Source organism: Mauremys mutica, chromosome 5, assembly GCF_020497125.1.
Source record: "Mauremys mutica isolate MM-2020 ecotype Southern chromosome 5, ASM2049712v1, whole genome shotgun sequence".
NCBI classification, from domain to species: Eukaryota; Metazoa; Chordata; order Testudines; family Geoemydidae; genus Mauremys; species Mauremys mutica.
In genome coordinates, this window is record NC_059076.1 from 122976883 (window position 1) to 123001042 (window position 24160).

At 41.9% G+C, this 24160-nt stretch overlaps 1 protein-coding gene across 3 annotated transcripts in view; it reads right to left on the reverse strand.

The window, feature by feature from the left end:
* RGS12 (regulator of G protein signaling 12) overlaps positions 1 to 24160 on the reverse strand; it is a 161758-nt gene that overhangs the window by 133263 nt on the left and 4335 nt on the right. For 2 of the 3 annotated variants that reach the window (XM_045017507.1, XM_045017509.1), the window contains exon 2: positions 4426 to 6390. In XM_045017507.1, the coding sequence (XP_044873442.1) occupies positions 4426 to 6285 (1860 nt within the window). In that variant the 5' untranslated portion in view covers positions 6286 to 6390. Of the gene's footprint in view, positions 1 to 4425; positions 6391 to 7130; positions 7161 to 24160 lie in introns of those variants that run through there. The other variant, XM_045017508.1, reaches the window with a different exon arrangement.

The following is a 24160-nucleotide window of genomic DNA, read 5'->3' on the forward strand; positions in this document are numbered from 1 at the left end:
GGGCCTAATCAGCCCTTTCAGTATGAGATTTAGGTCCCACATGGGGGAAGAAAGTCAAGGTTGAGGGAAAAGGTTTATTTACCCTTAAGGAACCTTTTAGTGTTTGGGTGTGACAGCACTGAGTATCCTTCTAGAAGTTGGTGAAAGGCTGTAATAGCTGCTAGATGGACCCTCAGAGAGTTTAGGGATAAATCCTGACTTTATCAGAGCATAATCTAGGATGTGTGGAAAAGTCACGGATGTTGGGGAGATTTGTTGGGACGTGTTCCAAATCTGAAACCTGGACCATTTCTGCAGGTAAGTTTGTCATGTGGAGGACTTTCTATTGTACAATAGAAACTCTGGTATCTCCCTTGAGCAGGAGTTCTCTTGGTGTTGGAACCAAGCAGGAACCATGCTTTGAGGCAGAGAATCCCTAAATTCAGATGCAGGATATGCCCTCTGTCCTGTGAGAGGAGGTGCAGAAAGGTCAGGAGAGAGATCGGCAAGCACATCGCAAGCTGTGCTAGGTAAGAGTACCAGGTCTGTCTCAGCCAACTTGGAGCAATCAGGATGATGTTAGCGCCATCCCTTTTTATCTTTAGCAGGACCTTCAGTAGTAGAGGAAACACAAGAAATGTGTAAAGAAAGTCTTTGTCCCAAGGGAGTAGAAGGGCATTGCCCAGAGAGTGCTGCCTCGTCCCCACCCTGGAGCAGTAGTGTGGACATTTCTTGTTCTGGTAAGCGGCAAACAGGTCTGTGGACAGTGTTCCCTATGATGTGAATAAGTCATGGCGTATTGATGGGTATATTTCCCACTCATGATCATGTGAGAATTTGAGATTGAGATGGTCCACTATCAAGGTCTATTTTCCTGGGAGGTAAGCTGTGGACAGAGTTATGTTGTGGGAGATGCACCAGTTCCATAATCTCATTGCCTCTGATGTAGTATATGCAGACTATGTTGTCCGTTAGGATCTTTGTATGTGATTCTGCGATCAGCAGGAGGAAATGGATGCAGGCGTTCCTGACTGCTCTTAGTTCAAGGAGGCCAATGTGGAGAGACATCTCTGTAGGCAACCATTTGCCTTGGGTCAGGAGACCATTTAAATGCACACCCCACCCAATGAGTGAAGCATTGGTGGTAAGGAGCAATGATGGTGATGTGTGCGAGAAGGGGATCCCTTTGCACACATTGGCTGGGACCTTCCACCAGTTTAAGGAGTTTTTCATCCCGGTAGATAGTAACTGGGGTTTGTCCAGCCTGTCTCTGGTCTCTAAACCGAACTGAACCATAGTTGGAGGCATTGCATGTGGAGTCTAGCGTGTGGTATCACTGCCAGGCCTATTGACACATGCCCCAAGAGTTCAAGGCAAAGTCTGGCTGGTATCTGTGGACTGTATTGAATGGTATCGATGAGGGAAAGGATAGAAACCTGTGTTGAAGTAGGAGGGCTTTGGCCTGTATGGCATCTAGATCAGCCCCTAGGAATGCCAGGCACTGCACTGCAGTGAGGGTTGACTTCTGGGTGTTGATCTGTAAACCCAGTTCTATAACAAGTATATTATAGTATTGATGGCTCTGTGGGCTTCTTGGAGAAATCAGGCTCTGAGGAGACAGTTGTCCAGATATAGGTAAATCCTTATTCCTTGTGAACGTAAGTGAGCAACTACCACTGAGAGAACTTTGGAAAATACTCTTGGGACCAATGATAGTCTGAAGAGAAGGACTCTTTATTGGTAATGGTAGTTTCCCAGAGTGAACCTGAGAAATTGCCTGCGAGCGAGTAAAATCGAGATGTGAAAGTAGGCATCCTGGAGGTTGAGTGCCAAAAACCAGTCTCCCTGTTCCAGAGTTGGAATGATCACCAATGAGGTGACCATCTTGAACTTCTGAGCCTTGACAAATTGTTGAGAGCTATGAGGTCCAATATGGGTCTCCAACCTCCCTTTATTTTAGGTATTAGGAGGTAACGACAGTAGAACCCCTTACCTTGTAGATGTTGAGATAGTGGTTCTATGGCTCCTAACTGGAGAAGATGAACTTTTGTGAGAAGGGTCCCTGAAGGATGAGGAAAGGTATATCAGAGGGGATATAGTGGTCAAATGGATGGGGTACCTGGATCAGACGATCTCTATAACCCATTGGTCCAACATTATGCGTTCCCAAGCACATCAGAATGCTGCTAATCGGTGGCCAAATGAGTATACAACCATGGTTGATTACATCAGTTGTGGAGCCTGGTCTCACAGCGCCCCAACCTGCCTGTCAAAAGTGGCATTTACAGCAGCAGATTGGGATGAGGCTTGCACTTCGGGAACTTCCCTTTCTCAATCTACAGTTCATAATGGTTGATATTGAGACGCGTAAGGTCTGCGCTGAGACTGGGGACTAAAACGTCTTTTACCCCAGTCTACAGATTCCCAGTCACCAGAGGGTAGTCCTGGAATCCTTTAAGGTATGAAGGAAGGCATCAGTATTTTCAGTAAAGAGCTTTGTGCACTCAAAAAGGAATATCTTCCATCGTGGACTGCACCTCTCAGAGATGTAGGAGCCCTCTGCACCAAGGCTGAAGTGCTCAGTGCCAAGTCCAACCGCGGCTGCAAGGTCAGTCTTAAGGCTGCCTCAATGAGTAGATCCTTCAAGTAAACGGCGTGGTCTTTCTGGGTCCAAGGCTTAAACACCTTACAAATTAGACAATGGTCTTTCCTATGAGCTTCCCCTAAGCACATGAGACAGCTTGAGTGCAGATCGCTCAAAGGCATAGACTTGTTGCATGCAGCACAAGGTTGAAACCCCATCAAGCAAGGCATGCCTCGGCACCAGGACGAAGGACAATGCTGCTATTTGAAAGTGGGGCTGTCCAAACTATCTAAAACTAACAAACTACTATTTACACTAAAATTTGAGAAAAACCATTAAGGGATGAGATTGCCTAAGCAATGAGAGGCTCCAGCAACTATCATGGGCGGTAAGAAGGAACTGAAGGATGGCAGGGTCAGCAGGACCTTATACCAGGATGTGATGCCAGAAGGCGCTAGAGCCAACCCAACGGATACTCCCATAGGAAAATTTCTGGCAACTGTGTGGGTGCACAAATACTTATACTGAAATGGATATGTGCAAGCATCAAAAAAGAAGGAGTATTTTCCCACCAAAATTGAAGTTAGAATAGTGGTGATCATCACAATTATACAAGCCTGCTTTTTTGCCAGACCCTAGCTTCAAAAATGAAAATGGAAACTGTCAGTCCCAGCATCCCCATACTTTTTCAGAGCTCCTGGGCTGTTTTTTTCCTACAATTCCTTAGCAATTCCATAAACGGCCTGGGGCACGTAAGAGCCTCAAGTTTGGTGGAACAGCAGAGAGAGGAGATATGGCAGGGCAGCATGGAAGTGGCATGCGGGCAGCACAGAGTGGGGAAGGAGGCCTTTTCACTTCAACAGCAGAGCAGGGGCCATTTCACTTCCATTGCAGCCCTTATGCAGATTCCATATGGACTCATCAGAGCCTCACACCCCTACCTTCTACAAGCCTTAAATTAGTTTAGAGGCTTCCCACCTGCATGCAATCCTCACTAGGCTTATTAAGAGTTTCACAGTCACTCCTAGGAGTTTATTAAGTTAAATAAGCATTGGTAACCTAAAGCTCCTGGGGTGCCTAAAGGCTTGCAGAGCGTGGGGGAGCTCCCAAAAATCCTCCTAAGATACCCTGACAGAACTCTACTCCTGTGAAACTCCTTAGATTCACATGAGAGAGGCTCCCCTGCAAAAGCTCTCAAGAGGTGCACAGGATTAGGGCTCCCTTCCTGCAGATCTCAGGAAGTCTGCAGAAACAGTGGCAAGTGTTGGTTCCACATCCCATGCCTTCTCTTCCTGTCTGATGTTATGACTATTTTAAAAACTAAAGTAACTCCCAAACAAAAACTCTGTAGAGATTAAATTATGATAGACACACATTTGTGAAAATCCTTACACGAACATTGTTATTAGCAAAATAAAGCTATTAAAAGTCTGGAAGTTTGAAGTAGTAAAGTAAGTTTACCTTTGACTTTTTACTTTTTCAAGTGTTTGTATTTAAATTTTACCTCTACTCTGAATTTCCTTTTTAAAAAGGTTGGTTTTCCCCAACAATGTTCTTTGTACAGTGTTTTATCCTTAAGTTACTGAAATATTCTCTCAATTTTAACTTCATCTTAACTTCTTTTGTGTCTGGGAATTAATTAGCATATTAATTAACAGATTTTTATGCAAAAGGTTATTATTAAGCCTTCCCCATTTGACATAGGAGGAGGGTGGGAAGAATAGCTCAGAAGGTCCACATATTAACACCTCTATGTACAATTTTATAATTACAAATGTTACACAAATTAAAAGTTTTATTACACATATGTAACAGTGTAACTTCAGAGTGTTTTGCAGTACCCTATATAGGAACATTCTTACCTTTTTAGCTTCTTTAGACTTTCTAATATTGTGTTGAGGGCCAAACTTCTTGTGCGTGCAAAATACATTCTTAGACCATTCATTTTTATAGGATGTTAATTGGGGCTGACCAAAGCTGCCATCAACTCTATATCTGTCAGCTGGAATCTTATTCATTGGAGGGGGAAGAGTACCACAGTTAATACTTGACCAGCCATCTGTAGAATCCGTATAAGACTCCTGGTCACTGGCATTTCCATGTTGCCATTCTTGTAAGACATGAACAGGCAACCATCTCTGATTGCCTATGCCTACAATACTTTTCTTGGATGGCGGCACTGAACTTCGAGAAGAAACTAGTGGAACTTCAATACGAGCTGAAGGACTTAAGTGCTTACTTAAATTTTGTGATTTGTCATTCTGAATTATTTCTAAATGAGTGTTTCCCTCTTGTTCTTGACAGAAGCCATTCCAATGGGAAGCATGTTGATTCTGTCCCCTTCCAACTGGATTTTCCCATATACTATTAGGAATATGTTTACTTGGATTGCCTCCTAAATCAACCACCAAAACTCTATTGCTTTTTTCTTCTTGGTTAAAATTTCCAATACCACTATCACTGTTGCTGCTTGTACTGTTATTCTGATGAGCATCTGCATCGCCATCAAGAAAAGCTCTTGCGCGCATTCCCTCAATCAGCTCACCCATATCCCTATAGAGGACAGAGATAAATTGAAGGACAGGTAAAGATGACGTTGGAAATTCTAAACAGCCATTTGTGTCTGGATCTGCCGTACACTCCAGTCCAAAACGTCTTGCTATACCTTGGTGAATTTTATGATGAAATAATTCTGGATCCACCATGAACACGTGACAAGATGTCCTCAGAACCCCTTCATCTTCCTGAGCCAAGCTTGCATCATCATTTGTCTGCATGGTAACTAGCCCAAAAAATCTTCTATCATCAGGGCACACAGCACTAAATGCCAGTTTCTCTGCAGGATATTCTGCCACTACACCAGACTTGTCACTGCAGAGCTGAATACAGTCATGCATAATCTTCATCATCACTAATGAATGGATTTTCTGTTCTGCCCGAAGGCGTCTCATACATCCCCGAATAGCCTGCAAACTGTCATTTTCCAGATTTGAGCTTGTTGAAGGAAGTTCAATCGAGCCTAGGTAACCTACCACCATAGCAACATTTAAAATACTTGCATCTAACCCAAAGTTTTCTGGATTTTCCAGTCCAATTTGAAAAACTGCATCATCATGCAACACTTTGGATATTTCTTCCTTTGAAAGTAGATTAGGATTGTTATTTATACTTTCATGTCCAGTTTCAAATTTAGTAGCAGCAGACTCAGAAAGGGATCTTTGTTTTGGTACTGAATTCTCTGCATTACCAGCACAAAAACTAGGATTTTCAAATATCATGTTGAAAATTCCACCAGACTGCATTTCTTCAACAACCTTCTCCGCTCTATTTATACCCAAGGCTTTAGAGTCAGGCTTTGGCTTCAGCCACCCTTTCCCATCATAAAAACCAACTTCTTCATCACTAGAACATGAGTCAATATGACTGTTGCCTTCAGCAATGACCATGTGCAGGACTCCAGAACATTTTCCTATTAGTTTCACCACATCTTCATGAGAAGCTTGTTTTACATTAATTTCATTAATTGCAAATATTTGATCTCCTGCTTTAAGTCCCACATAATCTGCAGGACTTCCTTTCATAACGCAGCTAAGAACACAGGGAGCTTGTCCAGAAAGGGTGAACCCATAGCCAGCTCTTCCTCTTGCAACTTCCACACTTCTTATCCGAGGAGGAGCATGCATATTGAGTCGACATTTCACTGTTTCCCCTGGTCTATACATTTTGGTTAATCTCTGGAACAGGAGGAGCCCTTAATTAGTGCAATTCTTATTCATGTTTCACTTAGGTGCTTTCCTGGCATCCCAGTTCCTTCATCTGCAGAAGTCCTAAAGAATAAATAAATAAAAATTGATTTAATACTTGATATTTTCCTTTTCTGTTCTTCTTAGTGTTTGGGAATACATTTATCAAAATTACTATAAAAGATATCAAAATAATTAAATATTGGCATAGGATCATGATCTCTTGCTACTTTATTAATGCCAAAGCAAAGCTGAACAATTGTGGTGGACACACCTTAATGTTGATGCAAAAATTAATACAATTATAACTTTTAAAATATTAAGTTGTTACAACTTGTTTACTGAATATTAAGATATAGCTACAACAGGGGCCCCCCAATTTTTTGACAGAACAACCCCATTTTAATTACGTTTCCTGATGGGACCCCAGAAAGCAAGGACAACACTGTTTTGAAAAGCAAAATGGTGTCCTCTCTCAGCGTGACCTTACATGCACCGTATTCGAGAGGTCATGTTGAGCGGTGCAAAATGGCATGCTTTGCACATTAGAGATCACCAGGACCCCATCTGCTTGACCCCATTTGAGAGCATGACCCACAGTTTGGGAACCACTGAGCCACAAGTATGTTACAGCCATAATACTTGAAAATAGGACAACACATATTATGTTTAGCTAGTTATGTTGCAAAATGCTAACGTTAACCAAAGACATTCCAGGATTTCTGCTATCACCCACAGACAAGAACATGTCAGAAAAGATAGCCCTCCCTAGCCGTAAAACCATGGGGTTTTTTACCCACGAGTAGCTGCATTTTAAACTTTACCTTGCTTTATCTTTATACTGTTTTCTTTTGTGCTGTATTTAAAAGATGGATTGGTTATTTAAATTTGTGCTTTGTACAAAATAGTTAATAAAAGTTTAATTGCTATAACAAACAGATTGTAACTCTATGGAACTTAGTCAAGGGACAAACCCCTAAAAGTGTCTTATCTAGACCAGGACACCTCCCTTTCTGTAAAATACCAGCTTGATACAAACATAATCCTTATTTCAAGAAGACAAACCATGTACAACATTCATGTTTTAGGAAGAGACCTGACTGTGAAAAGGAACTTAGGATGCATTAATAAAACTGGGTAAAACTACATAAAGAATTCTAGAAATACCTTTGATGAAAATAATTTTATAATTATTCTAAAAACTTGATTCAGAGAAGTCTCTAGGAAAAACATGTAGTAGGAAGTGTTTAGAATCTTATATGTTTATTTTTTATACACTGAAATGACAAACACCTTTGTGAAATGTATACTTGCAAATGTTAGCTAAACAAAAAGCTCCTAATATAATTGCTATGTAATAGTAAAATGCTTTATGTACCAGCATAGAATGTAATAATAACCTTACTAAACTAATTACTAATGTAAGAATATTTAAATACAGAATATTTATATCAGTAGGAAAATTAATTACTCACAGTGCTCAAGCAACTCTCACCCAGCTCAGGAAGACAAGAAGAATAATCTTTCCAAAAACTGTCATGTAGAATAACTAACTTTTTTTAAATAACTATTTAAACTAGTGACTCTCTAAGAATTATTTAATAGTGAAAGACTGTTTTAAAAACCGAAAACTTTATATAAAGAACAGGAGTGTTTGGACTTTTCAGAAACAGAATTTCATTTCCTGTTAAACTGTTAAAATTGAAGAAATATCTCAGAAAATTGACTGAATAAAAAGTTAAAATTAACTTTAAAAGTTGCCTGATGCTTTCCTGCCACATAAACAAAAATCAGTTAGAAACACTGTGCATTTATTAAACAGACTGCATATTCAAGAGCTGAAGGTGTCACCTAAACCAACCCCCAAGGAATGGAGCCAATGAGTGACAGCAACAAGCTTTGAATCTAAAGAAGCCTGAAAGAGGTGTGTTTTCCTTTCTATTTCCATTAACTTATAGAAGGGTATAAAATCTCTGAAGTGAGCACTTCTCAGACACACACAAGCTCTACTATCCTGCTTAAACAGCAAGCACTTATCAATATATCCTCTCCATCTCTACAAGCAAGCTGCCATAAGAGCTAAGAAAAACGGAGAAGACTAAGACGAAACCAAAACCAAGGAAACCTCCCAACATTTCAACATGGATTGATGAGAAGAAATTAACTAAAACATGGCCAAGGGATTAGATTAAAATCCTATGATTTTACTGGGATATAAAAATGCTGTTGTAATTTAAAATACCAACAGTTTCTTCTGTTAATCACCAAATGATTATTAGTCCATGGATTCCCGGGGAGGAGATGGGACTAAATATTAGTAAACAAAAATAGTAAGATATAAGGTTCTTGATATTCACAATTCGCACATCTCAAGACAGCTCCTTAAATGGCTTATTTTAAGTGACAGAATTAAATATATTTTCAATTTCATAGGATTTAGTTAAGATTGCTTACGTTGCCCATCTATAAACTGACTGGTGGTTGTTGTCGTTTTGTTGTTATTAATAATAACTAGACAGGGTCCCACCTGCCCGTAAGCAAATTATTCTGCTCATACACTATTTTGCCCAAACAGTTTTTAAGTATCTAGTAAGATATCAAGACTGAATTCACAATAATTTAGGGAAATAATATTCATTGGTCTTAATTTACCAAAGTATGCCCCACCCACCAAAGGCAGTCCACTGTCAAGATTATAATTAGGGCTCTACCAAATTGATGGCCATGAAAAACATATCACGGACCTTGAAATCTGGTCTCCCCTTGTGAAATCTGGTCTTTTGTGTGCTTTTACCCTATATCATACAGATTTCACAGGGGAGACCAAAGTTTCTCAAATTGGGGGCCCTGACCAAAAAGGGAGCTGCAGGGAGTCACAGTAATGCCACCCTTGTTTCTACATGCCTTCAGAGCTGGGCAGCTGGAGAGCAGCAGATGTTGGCCGGGCACCCACTCTGAAGCAGCGCCCTGCCAGCAGCAGTGCAGAAGTAAGGGTGGCAATATTATACCATACCATGCCACACTTACTTCTGTGCTGCTACCTTCAGGGCTGGGCAGCCAGAGAGTGGTGGTTCCTGACTGAAGGCTCAGCTATGCAGGCAGCAACCCGGAAGTGAGGGTGACAATACTATACCACTCCATCCTTACTTGTGCACTACTGCTGCTGGCGGCAGCTCTGCTTTCAGAGCTGGGCTCCCAACCAGCAGACACTGCTCTCCAGCTGCCCAGCTCTGGTTACTAGTGGAGTTCCTCAGGGATTGGTTTTGGGACCAATCTTATTTAACCTTTTTATTACTGACCTTGGCACAAAAAGCGGGAATGTGCTAATAAAGTTTGCGGATGACACAAAGCTGGGAGGTATTGCTAACACAGAGAAGGACCGGGATATCATACAGGAAGATCTGGATGACCTTGTAAACTGGAGTAATAGTAATAGGATGAAATTTAATAGTGAAAAGTGCAATGTCATGCATTTAGGGACTAATAAGAATTTTAGTTATAAATTGGGGACACATCAGTTGGAAGTAACAGAGGAGGAGAAGGACCTTGGAGTATTGGTTGATCACAGGATGACTATGAGCTGCCAATGTGATATGGCCGTTAAAAAAGCTAATGCAGTTTTAGGATGCATCAGGCGAGGTATTTCCAGTAAAGATAAGGAGGTGTTAGTACCATTATATAAGACACTGGTGAGACCTCATCTGGAATACTGTGTGCAGTTCTGGTCTCCCATGTTTAAGAAGGATGAATTCAAACTGGAACAGGTTCAGAGACGGGCTACTAGGATGATCCGAGCAATGGAAAACCTGTCTTATGAAAGGAGACTTGAGGAGCTCGGTTTGTTTTCCTTAACCAAAAGAAGGTTGAGGGGGGATATGATTGCTCTTTATAAATATATCAAAGGGATTAATATCAGGGAGGGAGAGGAATTATTTAAGCTTAGTACCAATGTGGACACAAGAACAAATGGATATAAACTGGACACTAGGAAGTTTAGACTTGAAATTAGACAAAGGTTTCTAACCATTAGAGGAGTGAAGTTCTGGAACAGCCTTCCAAGGGGAGTAGTGGGGGCAAAAGACATATCTGGCTTTAAGACTAAGCTTGATAAGTTTATGGAGGGGATGGTATGATGGGATAGCCAAATTTTGGCAATTAATTTAGCAATTGATCTTTGATTATCAGCAGGTAAGTATGCCCCGTGGTCTGTGATGGGATGTTAGATGGGTTGGGATCTGAGTTACTATAGAGAATTCTTTCCTGGGTGCTGGCTGGTGAGTCTTGCCCACATGCTCAGGGTTTAACTGATCGCCATATTTGGGGTCGGGAAGGAATTTTCCTTCAGGGCAGATTGGCAGAGGCCCTGGAGGTTTTTCGCTTTCCTCTGCAGCATGGGGCACTGGTTTTCCATTGCTGGAGGATTCTCTGCAGCTTGAGGTCTTCAAACCACAATTAGAGGACTTCAGTAACTCAGACATAGGTTAGGGGGTTGTTATAGAAGTGGATGGGTGAGATTCTGTGGCCTGCGTTGTGCAGGAGATCAGACTAGATGATCATAATGGTCCCTTCTGACCTTAAAGTCTATGAGTCTATTTCATATTTAAATAGCTGAAATTGTGAAATTTGCAATTTTAAAAATCCTTCTGATCATGAAATTGACCAGAATGGACTCTGAATTTGGTATGGTCCTAGTTATAATCTCTATTAAAAGCTCTCCGTAGACACACATACAGAAGAGACTGTAACGCAAGTAATCAGTCTATCATTGGTGTACTGTTACTTGTGTTGTTTTAATGTTTTCTTTTCCTTTCTAATAAAATAGACATGGTTAATAATTGAGGTTATTCTGCTTGATCTCAATCATGGTGTCCCCTAAGGTATACAAATGAATCCCTGTGACTAAGTTTTCACCTACACTACAAGCTACAGATGTGTGTGACGCTGGCAGACAATGTGCCAGCCTATGCCAAGGCCCCCAAGTCTCACTGAACACCGACAAATCCATAGCTGGAAACCAATCTGGCTCACCTATGTGTTAGCATTATTAAAATAGATGTTAAGTTTATAAGAATGTATTTAGATTTGATGAAATGCTTGTAGGATGCTGCATGTATTGGTGAGACACGGTGGGTGAGGTAATATCTTTTATTGGACCAACTTCTGTTGGTGAGAAAGACAAGCTTTCCAGCTTGTCTTGATCTCACTTATAATATTTGTATCCCATGGTATAAAATTATACTGAGTGTTTGCAGCGTAAGCCTCTGTAACTGTAACTCACCAACCAGGAAAGAAGCATTAATTAACATAAAGTGCTCGTCCTGCACACAAGAAGGCCCAAAGAAACCAAAATGAGCCATTGTGAAACATCAAAGTGTCACAACCCAATGGCCCCTTCCCCTAGGGAGTCCCCTGGGAAGGCAGATCAGCCCTGTATATTGCTAACACTGTAGCAAGCATCGCAACGCGTTTTGGGGAGGGTTAAAGGTGTGTGAATGGAGAATGGAAGATTCCTTTGCAGGTTTGCGAGAGGCCAAGGGGCGGGGAGAAAGAAGAAAGCAGAGAACGAGTTAACTCAACGCTGCAGCTAGCAAGCTCAGTCCGAAGATAAGATGCTGACTCCAGCCCAAGGCCAGCTGCTCCCTGCCAAGACATAAGGGGGGGGAAGTCCAATCCCCCCACTCAGCCGGGAGAAGAGAAGAAATAAGTTGAGCAGAGCTGCAGAGATAACAGTGAGAACAGTGAGAGCGAATGAAACGGCAACAGCAAAGGCCAACAGAAGGGAAAACAGTCTCCGGAGCCGGAATGTTTTGGGAAACCAGGGAGGCCACAGCAAGCCTGTTTGGACTGGTACAAAGAACACCAGGAACAGAGGATCCTGAACGAACCCCACCCTCCACCCACAAGGAGCCCAGGACTTTAAAACCCTCCTGAGAGCTAAAGCAACTCAGAGAGCACAGCAGATTCTTGGATGGCCTGGGCCCAGGACAGCATTCCCATCCACCTTCCCCTCACCCTTCTTCTGACATTACACCCAGAATTGGCTAGTCTGGGTCATACATGTGTGAGTATGAAAGTGGACTAGGGCTTGGGGCATTAACGCTTTCTTTCTTCCCCTCAGGGATGTGGGAACGTTTCCAGCACACTCTGCTGTTATTTTATTAATAAAGGTTTAAAATTTAGGGACACTTGGTGTGCCTCGTCATCTCCTCCCCAAAAAAGATCCTGTGGCCCAGCCTGATCAACTGTGGCCCAGGCAGATTGGTAACGAAAATCTGTCACAAAAGGACTAAGACTGATTGCCCTACATGCACACCCATTAAGAGGAGATGGGGATCAAACACCTGTTCCGTCAGTTTGAATGCTGGGGGAAGGAAATAAAAATCCTTGTGACGTTGCACTCTATATGATTTTATGAAAGTATACTGATGACTGTGAATATAATGTAACTAAAATATGCTTCATGCAAAAGGTCTCTTGTAAGGTATCATTACAGAGCTTATAATCTATCGAGTGTGATCATCCTATTTGTATAAATGTATCACTCTTGTACCTGAAACTAGAAATATGAAATATAACTCTGAGGGCCTATTGTAATTATGCAAAGTGTGGGCCATTAATGGTGGTTTGGAGTCTTGATGGCTCCCATCAACCGGGACAATTGACTGTGGATGGCTCTGTTTGCAGGCAGGCCTTCCTGTGAGTCAGGCTGGGAGGAATGAAGGCTTGGGGTCTTACAGTGACATGTGATCATGTCACCTGAACTGGAATCCATCTTTAACCTGGTATTTTTCCATTGAGAAGGAGGGGACAAAGGATTCCCACCTTATGCAAAAGATATACAAGTGGGTGGAACAGAACAAAGGAGGCAGCCATCATGAGAAATACCCTAGCTACCACCTGAGCTGAAACAAGGGCTGTACCAGGGGAAAGGATTGTTCCCAGACCAGGAAAACATCCAGTCTGTGAAAGAAAATTACTGAAACATCTGAGGGTGAAATTTTATCTGTATTCAGTTTTTTTACTGTATTAGGCTTAGACTGGCGTGTTTTATTTTATTTTACTTGGTAATTCACTTTGTTCAGTCTGCTACTACTTGGAACTACTTAAATCCTACTTTCTGTATTTAATAAAATCACTTTTTACTTATTAATTAACCCAGAGTATGTATTAATACCTGGGGGGGAGGGGGCAAACAGCTGTGCATATCTCTCTATCAGTGTTATAGAGGGTGAACAATTTATGAGTTTACCCTGTATAAGTTTTATACAGGGTAAAATGGATTTATTTGGGGTTTGCACCCCATTGGGAGTTGGGCACCTGAGTGTTAAAGACAGGAACGCTTCTTAAGCTACTTTCAGTTAAGTCTGCAGCTTTGGGACATGTGGTTCAGAACTTGGGTCTGCAACCCTGACTGGAGTCCCAAGCTGGCAGGGAAACCAGGGGAAGAAGTAGTCTTGGCACATCAGTTGGCAGCCCCAAGGGGGTTTCTGTGATCCAATCCATCACATCCCTGATCAGAAGTAACTGTATCACTGTGCTGCTTAGAATTTGGAGAGGGCAATATTTCTAAGTATAAGCAAGTGATCCCCAAGCTGCTTAGCTTGAGTTAGCCCTAAAGGACATAAAAGAACTGGCACATTACAGCAGCTTTTATTTCTCTCTGGAACCTAAGTAACTCATTTGTGTGTGTTTGTTTACCTGCTTTAACCTTGTAAATAACGCTCTTACTTCTCTTAGTTAATAAATCTTTAGTTAGTTTATTATAGGATTGGATACAAACATTGTCTTTGGTTTGCAATCTGAGGAACAACTGACCTGGAGTAATTGCCTGGTTCTTTGGGACCGGGAACAACCTGAATGTTATTGTGAATTTTGGTTTAAGAGATCACCTATCACAAAGTTAGGCTTGCCTGGGTGGCAAGATAGACAGTCCCCTGGGGTACCCTGGTCTGTGAATCTATGTTCAGGCATTACAACAGCCTTCGGAGTTCACACTAGATTCGAGAAACCTAAGTACCGTAGAACCTCAGAGTTACAAACACCTCAGGAATGGAAGTTGTTCATGACTCTGAACAAAACATTATGGTTGCTCTTTCAAAACTTTACAGCTGAACATTGACTTAATACAGCTTTGAAATTTTAATGCAGAAAAAAATGCTGGTTTTAACCATCTTAATTTACATGAAACAAGCAGAGAAACAGTTTCCTTACCTTGCCAAATCTTTTTTTTCTTTTAAACTTCCCCTTTATTTTTTTAGTGGTTTACGATTAACACAGTACTGTACAGTATTTGCCCTTTTGGGGAGGGGTAGGAGTCTCTGCTGCCTGATTGCATACTTACAGTTCCAAAGGTGTGTGTGGTTGACCGGTCAGTTCATAACTCTGGAGTTCGTAATTCTGAGGTTCTACTGTATAGAACTCACAAACCAGGGCACAAGCCCAAACTGGTTGTAACAGTCTGCTCTGAGGCTGGTACTCATGCTCGTGAGCCAGATAAATCTGACCATGTAATTCCCCCTGCTTGTGTACAAATACTAATACTAGCTCTCATCGAACTCATACTAATATAAATAGCAGCATAGCCATGGTAGCACTGGTAAAGACAGCAGAGGCATGGCTAACTGTGCCAAGTACAAATCTGCCTGAAACCACACTCAATGAGAGCTAGCACGAGAAGTTGTATGTGAGCACGGGAACCATACCCCTATCTTGTAATGTAGACATAGCCTAAAGTAGAAGCAGTCACCCCTGGATTGGGGGTAAGAGAAAAAATTAGTAAGAGCTGGCCTACCATTTCATGTTTTTCTAAATTAAATATTTTTAGAATTTTTAAAATAAAATTACTTGGCATCCAGCAATTTAAGTTTATCCACTTTCCACCTCACAAAGGTATCACTGAAAAATTATTAATAGTCAATTCTTATAATACTTCTCATTTATAGATCTGAAAGTGATTAGTAATGAGGGCAAGTATAATTATCCTCACTTTACAGATGGAGAAGCAGAGGCAGACAAATTGACTTGCCCAATACACCTCTACCTCGATAGAACACTGTCCTCGGGAGCCAAAAAATCTTACCGTGTTGTAGGTGAAACTGTGTTATATCGAACTTGCCCCCCCCGGAACACTGCTTTACCGCATTATATCCGAATTCGTGTTATATCAGGTCGTGCTATATAGGGGTAGAGGTGTATAACAACAGCTCAGTGGCAAATCTAGGTCTCCTGGCTCTTAGCCTGGTGTTCTTATACTGGACATGCTGCCTCTCTTCACAATAAATGTGATAGCACAGCCAGACTATCTACTATCACTGTAAGAGTCACTGTCACAGTTTTGATGTTATTTAAAATAGCTAATTCTATTTTAATACAAGACATGTAGATATCATCATTTCACCTACTGAATACTTGTGCAGCAGACTGTCAACTCACTGCATCCTTACTGACCTGCTACATTCTGCAGAATAATACACATCAATTTAAGTCACAGAGCAGTCTTCAGACGTGAAATCTATTAAGTAATGCTTAGGAATATACTAGTTATTTGGACTAATATTAATTGACAACAGTTTTTAAAAAATATATATCTGCAGGTTGGTACCCTGGCACACATTCTACTTGATGTAAGTAAGAAGGGGCTACATAGTTTTTGTTCATAAAAATAAGGGTTTCCACGTTCATGGATCAGACTACCCACCTGACCACACAATGTATCACATCTACTCTAGAACATTTCTGTCCGATCATGTAGGACAGCAATATTGTTCTGTGTTATGTTCATCCCTTAATTTAAAGTGACCTACTACATAGTCTGGAAAGCAAAAAATTAAAAGTTGTGAGAATGAAGAAAAAAAAAAGAAAGAGGGATAGGGTGCATGATCCAGTAAGGGAAAGAAGGGACATGAAATTAGACAGGTATGAAACATGAGAGAAAAAAGTGGACAGGAACCCTGAAAACTGTTACTTGCCTGTATTGTAAGTGCTGTTCTTCGAAATATGTACATGTATTCCACTCAGGCATGCACAAGCCCATCACACTGAAGCTAGAGAACTTTACCTAGCAGTACCTGTAGAAGCAGTGCTCACGCTCTGTGGTTCTAGCCCCTCCCCAGGCTATTTAAGGGCAGCACTGCCCTGATTCCCCTCAGTTCCTTCATACATCAAGAATAGAGACTGATGTAGAGGAGATGGAGAGTGGGTCATGGAATACACGCATGTATTCACATTTTGAAGAACAATTACAGAACAAGTAAGTTACTGTCTTTTCTTCTTTAAGTGGTCACAGACCGGTATTCCACTTAAGACACCCACAAGCAGTACCGTAAGAGGTGGGACTCAAAGTCTATTTAAACAATGATTGCAGGAATCCCTTCCTAAAAAGTTTGCATCTAACCTAGACATAATGGTAATTGAATAGTGCCTGGTAAAAAGTATGTACAGAAGACCAGGTGGCAGCCCTGAAAATGTCCAATACTAAAACATCACTGAGGAATGTTATCACTGTCACTTGGGCTCTCACTGAATGAGCTCATAATCTCTGTGGGGGCATGATCTGAGCTATTTCATATGCTGATGTAATGAAGTTATCCACCTGGAAATCATTCATGCAGAGACCACCTGACCCAAAAGAGCCTAATTCTTTCCAGGTAAAACATCAAGCATCACCTCACAATCAACACATGAAGTCGTTGTTCATATGCACTGATTTAGGAAAGAACACTGGTAAATCAATCATTTAGTTAAGATGAAACCATGAAACCACATTCAATAAAAACTTTGGATGTGGTCATAGGTCCACTTTGTCCTTGAAAAACTGTGTGTATGCAGGTTCTGCCATTAAGACCTGTACCTGGCATCCTCTCCTTGCAGGTGATATAGCCAACATGATACAAGGCAGTGATTAGATGGCCCAGCTCCATCCCATGTACCAGAGGAATCAAGGTGTTGATCAGCACTCCTGTTAGACAATGACGAAGAACCTCTTTGATCTCTGGAGTGATCTTGGTTCATCTCAGAGGCCCTTTCACTTGGAGGATCAGAGGAAGGAGAATGATCCCCTTTCCTCGTAGGGGAATCATCAGACTTCAAACTGGAACAACATCTCATGTCAGCTCGAAGACGACTATGGAACTAGTTGATCAGTGGAGGTCCCCAGTGCCAAAGCAGGCCTCATGGCCTGTTCCAAAATATGTGGCTTTAAACACATGTCCCTTGCCACCAGTGCTCTCTTTCTGAATGTTTTACTGATGGAACATTTTTCTTTAACGTGCCCTTCTCCCAGCACAACCACCACCATGGGGGGGGTCACTATTGGAGATAGCCACCCCACATGGCACACAATGGTTAAACCCTGGTGAGGGCATCTAACCTAACTAAATGCCGAAAACTAAACAAGGGGTACTACTAAACTAAAATATATACAATGAAATCTAATAAGACTGAGAATGTGGAAGTGTGAGGTAAATCACCACTCAGAATGCTCCAACTCTAGCCACGGGCGGTGAGAAGGAACTGGGGGGGTGGGATCCAGAGCACTGGTGCCCTTAAATAGCCAGGTGAGGGGCTAGAGCCACAGGGGGCGAGTGCCACCCCTGTGGGTACTGGTTGGCAAATTTCTCCAGCTTCGGCACTCTGGGCAGAGGCACTCCTGGGTGGAATGCATGTCTGCAACCATTCAAAAAAAAAAAAAAAACCACCCTTCTTTTTCCCCACCTTTATCATATTCAGATATTATGGTGTTGCTATGATATAAAAACTTACATAGACAAAAACTTTGTCCAAGCCTTGAGCAGCATTCACCCAAAGAAAGAAGCAAGCAAGTGTTCATGGGGTGGAAGGAAGCCAGTAATTTGTCCATCCAGATATACACCAAATTAAAAGGAAGTGTGGGGTATTCCTTTGAAGATGTACAAGAAGTAGGAAGAAAAGGGCAGACCACCACATAATGTAAATGCTTTAGACGTGCATGAATGGAGGCAAAAAGTTCTGCCCCTTCGGTATACCTGGACTGCAGGCAAGTCGCTGACAGCCTATAAAATGCAGGCCTCCTTATGTCCTCTCAGTCTAGTAATGAAGCACAATGCAGAAAGACCTCAATGATAACTATAGACTGGGGTGGCCAAAAAGACAAAAACAGTAGGCGATGGGGATGATAAACATTTTTATGTATTCATATTTGGTTATTTCACCTTGTGTTATATTTTTGAGCAAGGCTTCCTTTCATACTGCAGGAGCAGCATCACATATATATATTCTCTCTTTACCTGCAGAAAAGGCTACTGCTGTCAAACGCTGGTTTAGCACTTCAACAAACTATGGTTCCAGGTACTTAGCTAGAGACTGCTCCACTTCAGTGGTTTGATTTTCTTTAAAATTTTAGCAGCAAACACATATTGCTTGATTTTTTTTTGTTTAAATGATTTTCATAGATTTTAGCAAGCTTAGGTCTTAATAGAAGTTGTCATAATTTCAAATAGGCTTTTTAAAAAAAATACTTTATTAATTAGAATATTCTGATTTTTTTTAATCAAATTTATCAGCCCTGCCCTTGTGTGTGATTTGCAGGCATGCAGAACACACACAACTGCAACTGAAGTTAAAGGGAGCTGTGCTTTGAACATATAAAGTGCTATATAACTCTAAGTACCCTAAAAAAATCAGGTGCTAGATGTCTCAAATCAAGCACACAAAATTAATGGATATTTTTTACTTTAAGTGCTGGTAAGTACCCAACGCTGACTAGCTTCCAAGATCAGGTGCAGCCACATTGGAATGGCCATAGATGATCTTTGTAAATATTATTTTGATGCTTGATCATTAAAAAACAAAGAATCAAGAATTTCAAAGTTACAATTCACACTCTAGTCATAATTTGACCTCCTGGCATGTACTTAGACTAACATTGGTAAAGCACTTTGAACATGGACAGCAATATATAAATACATGTTCACATTCTTTTGCCAAGAGTGACATTTGTGCTTGCAACATCTGAAACTTTAAATGCTTTACTTAAAAAAAAAAAAAAATTTCATTGGCATCTCAGGCCTAGCTTTTAAAGTATATTAGTTATTTCACTACTCTAATAATGAAAGAAGTATTTAAATAGTCAGAGATTTCTTTTCACCCTCTTGCGACTGGTACTTGGAAATGAATTATCCTGAATTGGAAAAAGACTCTCAGTTAAGACTCAACTCTAAGATGTGCTCCCTTTAGAGGACTTCCAGATCCGAAATATGACCAGCTTCAAACCACCATGTAAAATATCAATTTAGCTTTATTTTTGTTTATTAAATTGTTTTCTTTTGACTAAGGGTATGTCTTCACTACCGGCCGGATCAGTGGGCAGTGATCGATTCAGCGGGGATCGATTTATCGCATCTAGTCTAGATGTGATAAATCGATCCCGAGCGCTCTCCCGTCAACTCCTGTACTCTAGCTCAGTGAGAGGCAGAGTCGACGGGGGAGCGGCAGCAGTCGACTCACCGTAGTGAAGACACTGTGGTGAGTAGATCTAAGTACGTGGACTTCAGCTATGTTATTCACATATTCACAGGGGAAGGGGAGGGGGAAGTGGGCTGCTTCCCTGTGTGTGTGAGATTCAAGGAGTTGAATCAGGGGGGAGGGGGAAGGTTCCTCCTCTGTGAATTGATCTGTGTTCCCAAGGGGGGAAACAGGGGTGTCCCGGCCCACGGAATTGACCGGGTGGTGGCAGCCGAAGGGAAGACCTACCCTAGGATTTTAGGGTGGGGGAATACATGCTGGTCCTCACTTTGAAACCCCCCAGTTTCAAGTGAGGGTGCAGACCAGGACATGGTAGTTTAAAGGGAAACCAAGTCAGGTCCCCACATTGGAGCCCAACAGTTCCAAGTGGGGGTGAGACCTTTGACATGGTGGCAGAATACATGCGGGTCCTCACTTTGAAACCGCCCAGTTTCAAGTGAGGGTAGACTATAGCTGAAGTTGCATAACTTAGATTGATTCCCCCAACCTCGTGTAGACCAGGCCAAAGGGTCAACATTGTTTTTTATCATCTCTGTAGATACCAGTTGTAATTTGTCAGTGCAGAGTGGTTTCTTTAAGTAATGTGTAATACAGTAATTATCTAGCTGCCATGATAGCCTCTCTAGGAATCAAGAAAATAATTTAGCTTTAACAAACAAACACTAAGGGCTTGGCTACACTGGAGAGTTACACCGCTGGTGGTGGCTTTACAGCGCTGTAACTTACTCCCCGTCCACATTGTATCTCCCTGGCTACAGCGTTGGTTGTACTCCACCTCGACAAGGGGAATAAAGAGAACAGCGCTGGTGCTGCAGCGCTGGAGTTCCAGTGTAAACAGTGATTAATCTTACTACGCTGTAACTGACCTCCGGAATTTTCCCATAATGCTTTTAGGTAAAGATAACACTCTTTGTTTTGTTGTGATGCCTCTCTTTGATTTGTTTTGAAATCAGGGCTCCCGGAGCTGCTTATCTAAAAAACAAACACAGCTACTGTTTGCTCAAGCAGAGCCAGGCAGGGGGATGAATGTCCACAGCTAGTGTTTGCTTGAGGAGAGAAGCAGCACGGCTTGCGTGGGGGAGGGAGGGTCCGTTTCGGAGCAGCTGCTTATCTGGTCTGTGAGGAAAAAACCAAAAGGCTATTTGCATTTAGTGAATGAGAGAGGGACGGGGGAAGGGGTCAGAACTTGCAAGGCAGGGAGCTGACACACAGTGTCAGCTCCAAAAATCCACTCTCTCTCTCCCCCATGCTCCCCATCACACTCCACCCCAACCCCCTCTTTTGAAAAGCACGTTGCAGCCACTTGAATACTGGGATAGCTGCCCATAATCCACCACTCCCAACACTGCTGCAAATGTGGCCACACTGCAGCGCTTTCCCTACACAGCTGTACGAAGACAGCTTTAACTCTCAGCGCTGTACAGCTGCAAGTGTAGCCAAACCCTAAGGCTTTATCTACACTACACAGCTTTAGTGACAGATGTGCTTCTAAAAGTCGGGCAGTGTAAACACTGTTTGTCAGCACTTTTGCCGACAAAATACTTCCATCCCCTCCTGTAAGCACTCCTGCCAACAACGAGTCGTTTACACTGCTACTTGCCCGGGCAAAACTTTTGTCTTTCGGGGGGCGGGGGTTAAGCACTTGCGAATGACAAAAGTTTAGTCGTTCAATTGGCAGTGTAGACAAAGGCCTTGGCTACACTGGCGCTTTACAGCACTGCAACTTTCTCGGTCAGGGGTGTGAAAAAACACCCTCCTGAGTGCAGCAAGTTACAGCGCTGTAAAGCGCCAGTGTAAACACAGTGCCCCAGCGCTGGGAGCCATGCTCCCAGCGCTGTAAACTAATTCCCACGGGGAGGTGGAGTACCTGCAGCACTGGGAGAGCTCTCTCCCAGCGCTGGCGCCGCGACCACACTCACACTTCAAAGCGCTGCCGCGGGAGCACTCCCACAGCAGCGCTTTGAAGTTCTAAGTGTAGCCATACCCAAAGCCTAATACTTTGCACTTACATAATGCCTTCCATCCAAGGGGTAAGAAGTGCTCTACAAACATTAATTAATCTCACACCAGCTTTGTTAGGAATCGGTGGTAGAAAACAGAACCCAGGCTACCTTACACCCAGTTCTATGCCTTAAGAAGAGGAATATCCTACTTCCATTAAGCCACACTCTTGAGTTTCCTAAAATATTAATGTACATCCAATTATCTCCATTATATTACTGTACTGTAATAACTTCTAAGTTAGTGCACTATGTTTTATTTATTTGGAACTAAAACAGTGTTTAATCCATTTAGAGTATGTACAAAAACGGCTGCAGCATGTTACTGCATTTTTAAAATTAAATTACATTTTAAACTATTTTTTTAAATTAATTTTTGTTGTAGGGTTCTGATGACATAAGTAAGTAGAATGACATGGTTTCTATCAAAATAACCACTCAATGAACACGAAGATACCTGCAGAGGAGATTCCCTCACATTTTCAAAAATGCTAGTGGGTGTTATGCATGCATGTTAAGAGCAAAACAGGCCCATTAATTAAGACCCTTTGGAAAACATAAATGGTAATACGATCCCATGCAAAAAAGTATAATTTTATGACATTTCCATATCCCTGTTAAGGGTTAATAACAATAAAAAGTTATTACCGTAATTTGATAAAAGGTTTCACAAATTATATTGACATTGGAATATTTTTTTCAGCTCAGTAAATGAGACTGCATATGGTGTTTTATTACCTTGAAAACTTTGTATCACCTTACAGAAAGAAACATTTCCTTGTATACATATGGGCTAAATGCAGCTGTTACAGTAGTGCAGGGGTTCTCAAACTTCATTGCACCGCGACCCTCTTCTGACAATAAAAATTACTACACAACCTCAGGAGGGGGGGACCGAAGCCTGAGCCCACCCGAGCCCCGCGGGGGGGCGGCAAAGCTGACACACAAGGGCTTCAACCCCAGTCGGAGGGCCTGTTACCTGAGTCCCAACATGCAGGGCTGAAATCCTCAGGCTTCAGCCTCGGGTGGTGGGGCTCGGGCTTCGGCCCTGGGCCCTAGCAAGTCTAAGCCAGTCCTGGCAACCCCATTAAAATGGAATTGCGACCCACTTTGGGGTCCCAACCCACAGTTTGAGAATCGCTGTAGCAGTGTAAATCCACTGAAGTTAATTTATACCAGTGTAACCAAGCAAGAATTTGTCTCAAACCACATTGTCCTTGTTGCTGAACTACAAAATGGAATACAGAAAATGGTAGAATCTTTGAATCAGAAGTAAAACTTGCAAGTAAAACTGCATACATTCTTGTTTACATTTGTGATCAACCTGCTATGAGATTCAAGGCACAACAGAGCACAAAAAGAGACAGAATCTGGATTGCAATTGTCCTTGGGCTGTACCTGTCTTCTACAAACATTACATTTCCTCACACAGCTATTTTTGCATTTTCACTGTAGTTTCCCAGCTGTCTGCATTTCTACTGTAGCTTTCCTGCCATTTCTCAAACACTCTAATGGCGGGGGGAGGGGGAATCACACATGTACACCGCTACCTCGATATAACGCCACCCGATATAACACAAATTTGGATATAACGCGGTAAAGCAGTGCTTCGGGGGGGGTGAGGGGGCTGCGCACTCTGGTGGATCAAAGCAAGTTCAATATAACACGGTTTCACCTATAACGCGGTAAGATTTTTTGGCATTATATCGAGGTAGAGGTGTACTTGACTTATTTCATGCATCTGCTCCTGTTAACTCACGACAATAAAAAAAGAGTAAATAGAAACAGGAGATATATTCAGAAATTAATTTAAGAAATAGCTCCAGTGGGCCAGGAGGGAGTATGTGAAAATTAGGTCTATAGTGCTGAGTATTAAGCTCATCTTGAAAGTCTGTTACCCATGCAACCTTACGATTGATTGTCTGTCTGTCTGTAGGGGGAAGAGAAGAGAAGAGAAAAGGAGAGGGGAAACTGCTGAGGTAAAAGTGTTCCAAGGTTGGTATTTTCCTCCCCTACTCCAGGTTATAGACAATTTTTTTTCTATCCAAGAACTGGACAGGACTCTAAAGTACATCAGTGCAGAACTGACTCTGTTGAGAAACAGGTGGCACTCCTTTCCCAAAGTATGCCTCCACAAAACTGTCAAAAATCAAAACTTTTTTGGTCAGTGCTGAAGTGTGGCATATTTACAGCCAAATGACACAACTGAAAGAAACGGTGAAAGCAAAAAAAACAGCAGACCCTCAGCAAAAATTATTTGAGTGGGCACCAACAGAGTGCTTGGCAGTGTGTGTGTGTGTGTGTGTGTGTGTGTGTGTGTGTGTGTGTGTGTGTGTGTGTGTGTGTGTGTGTGT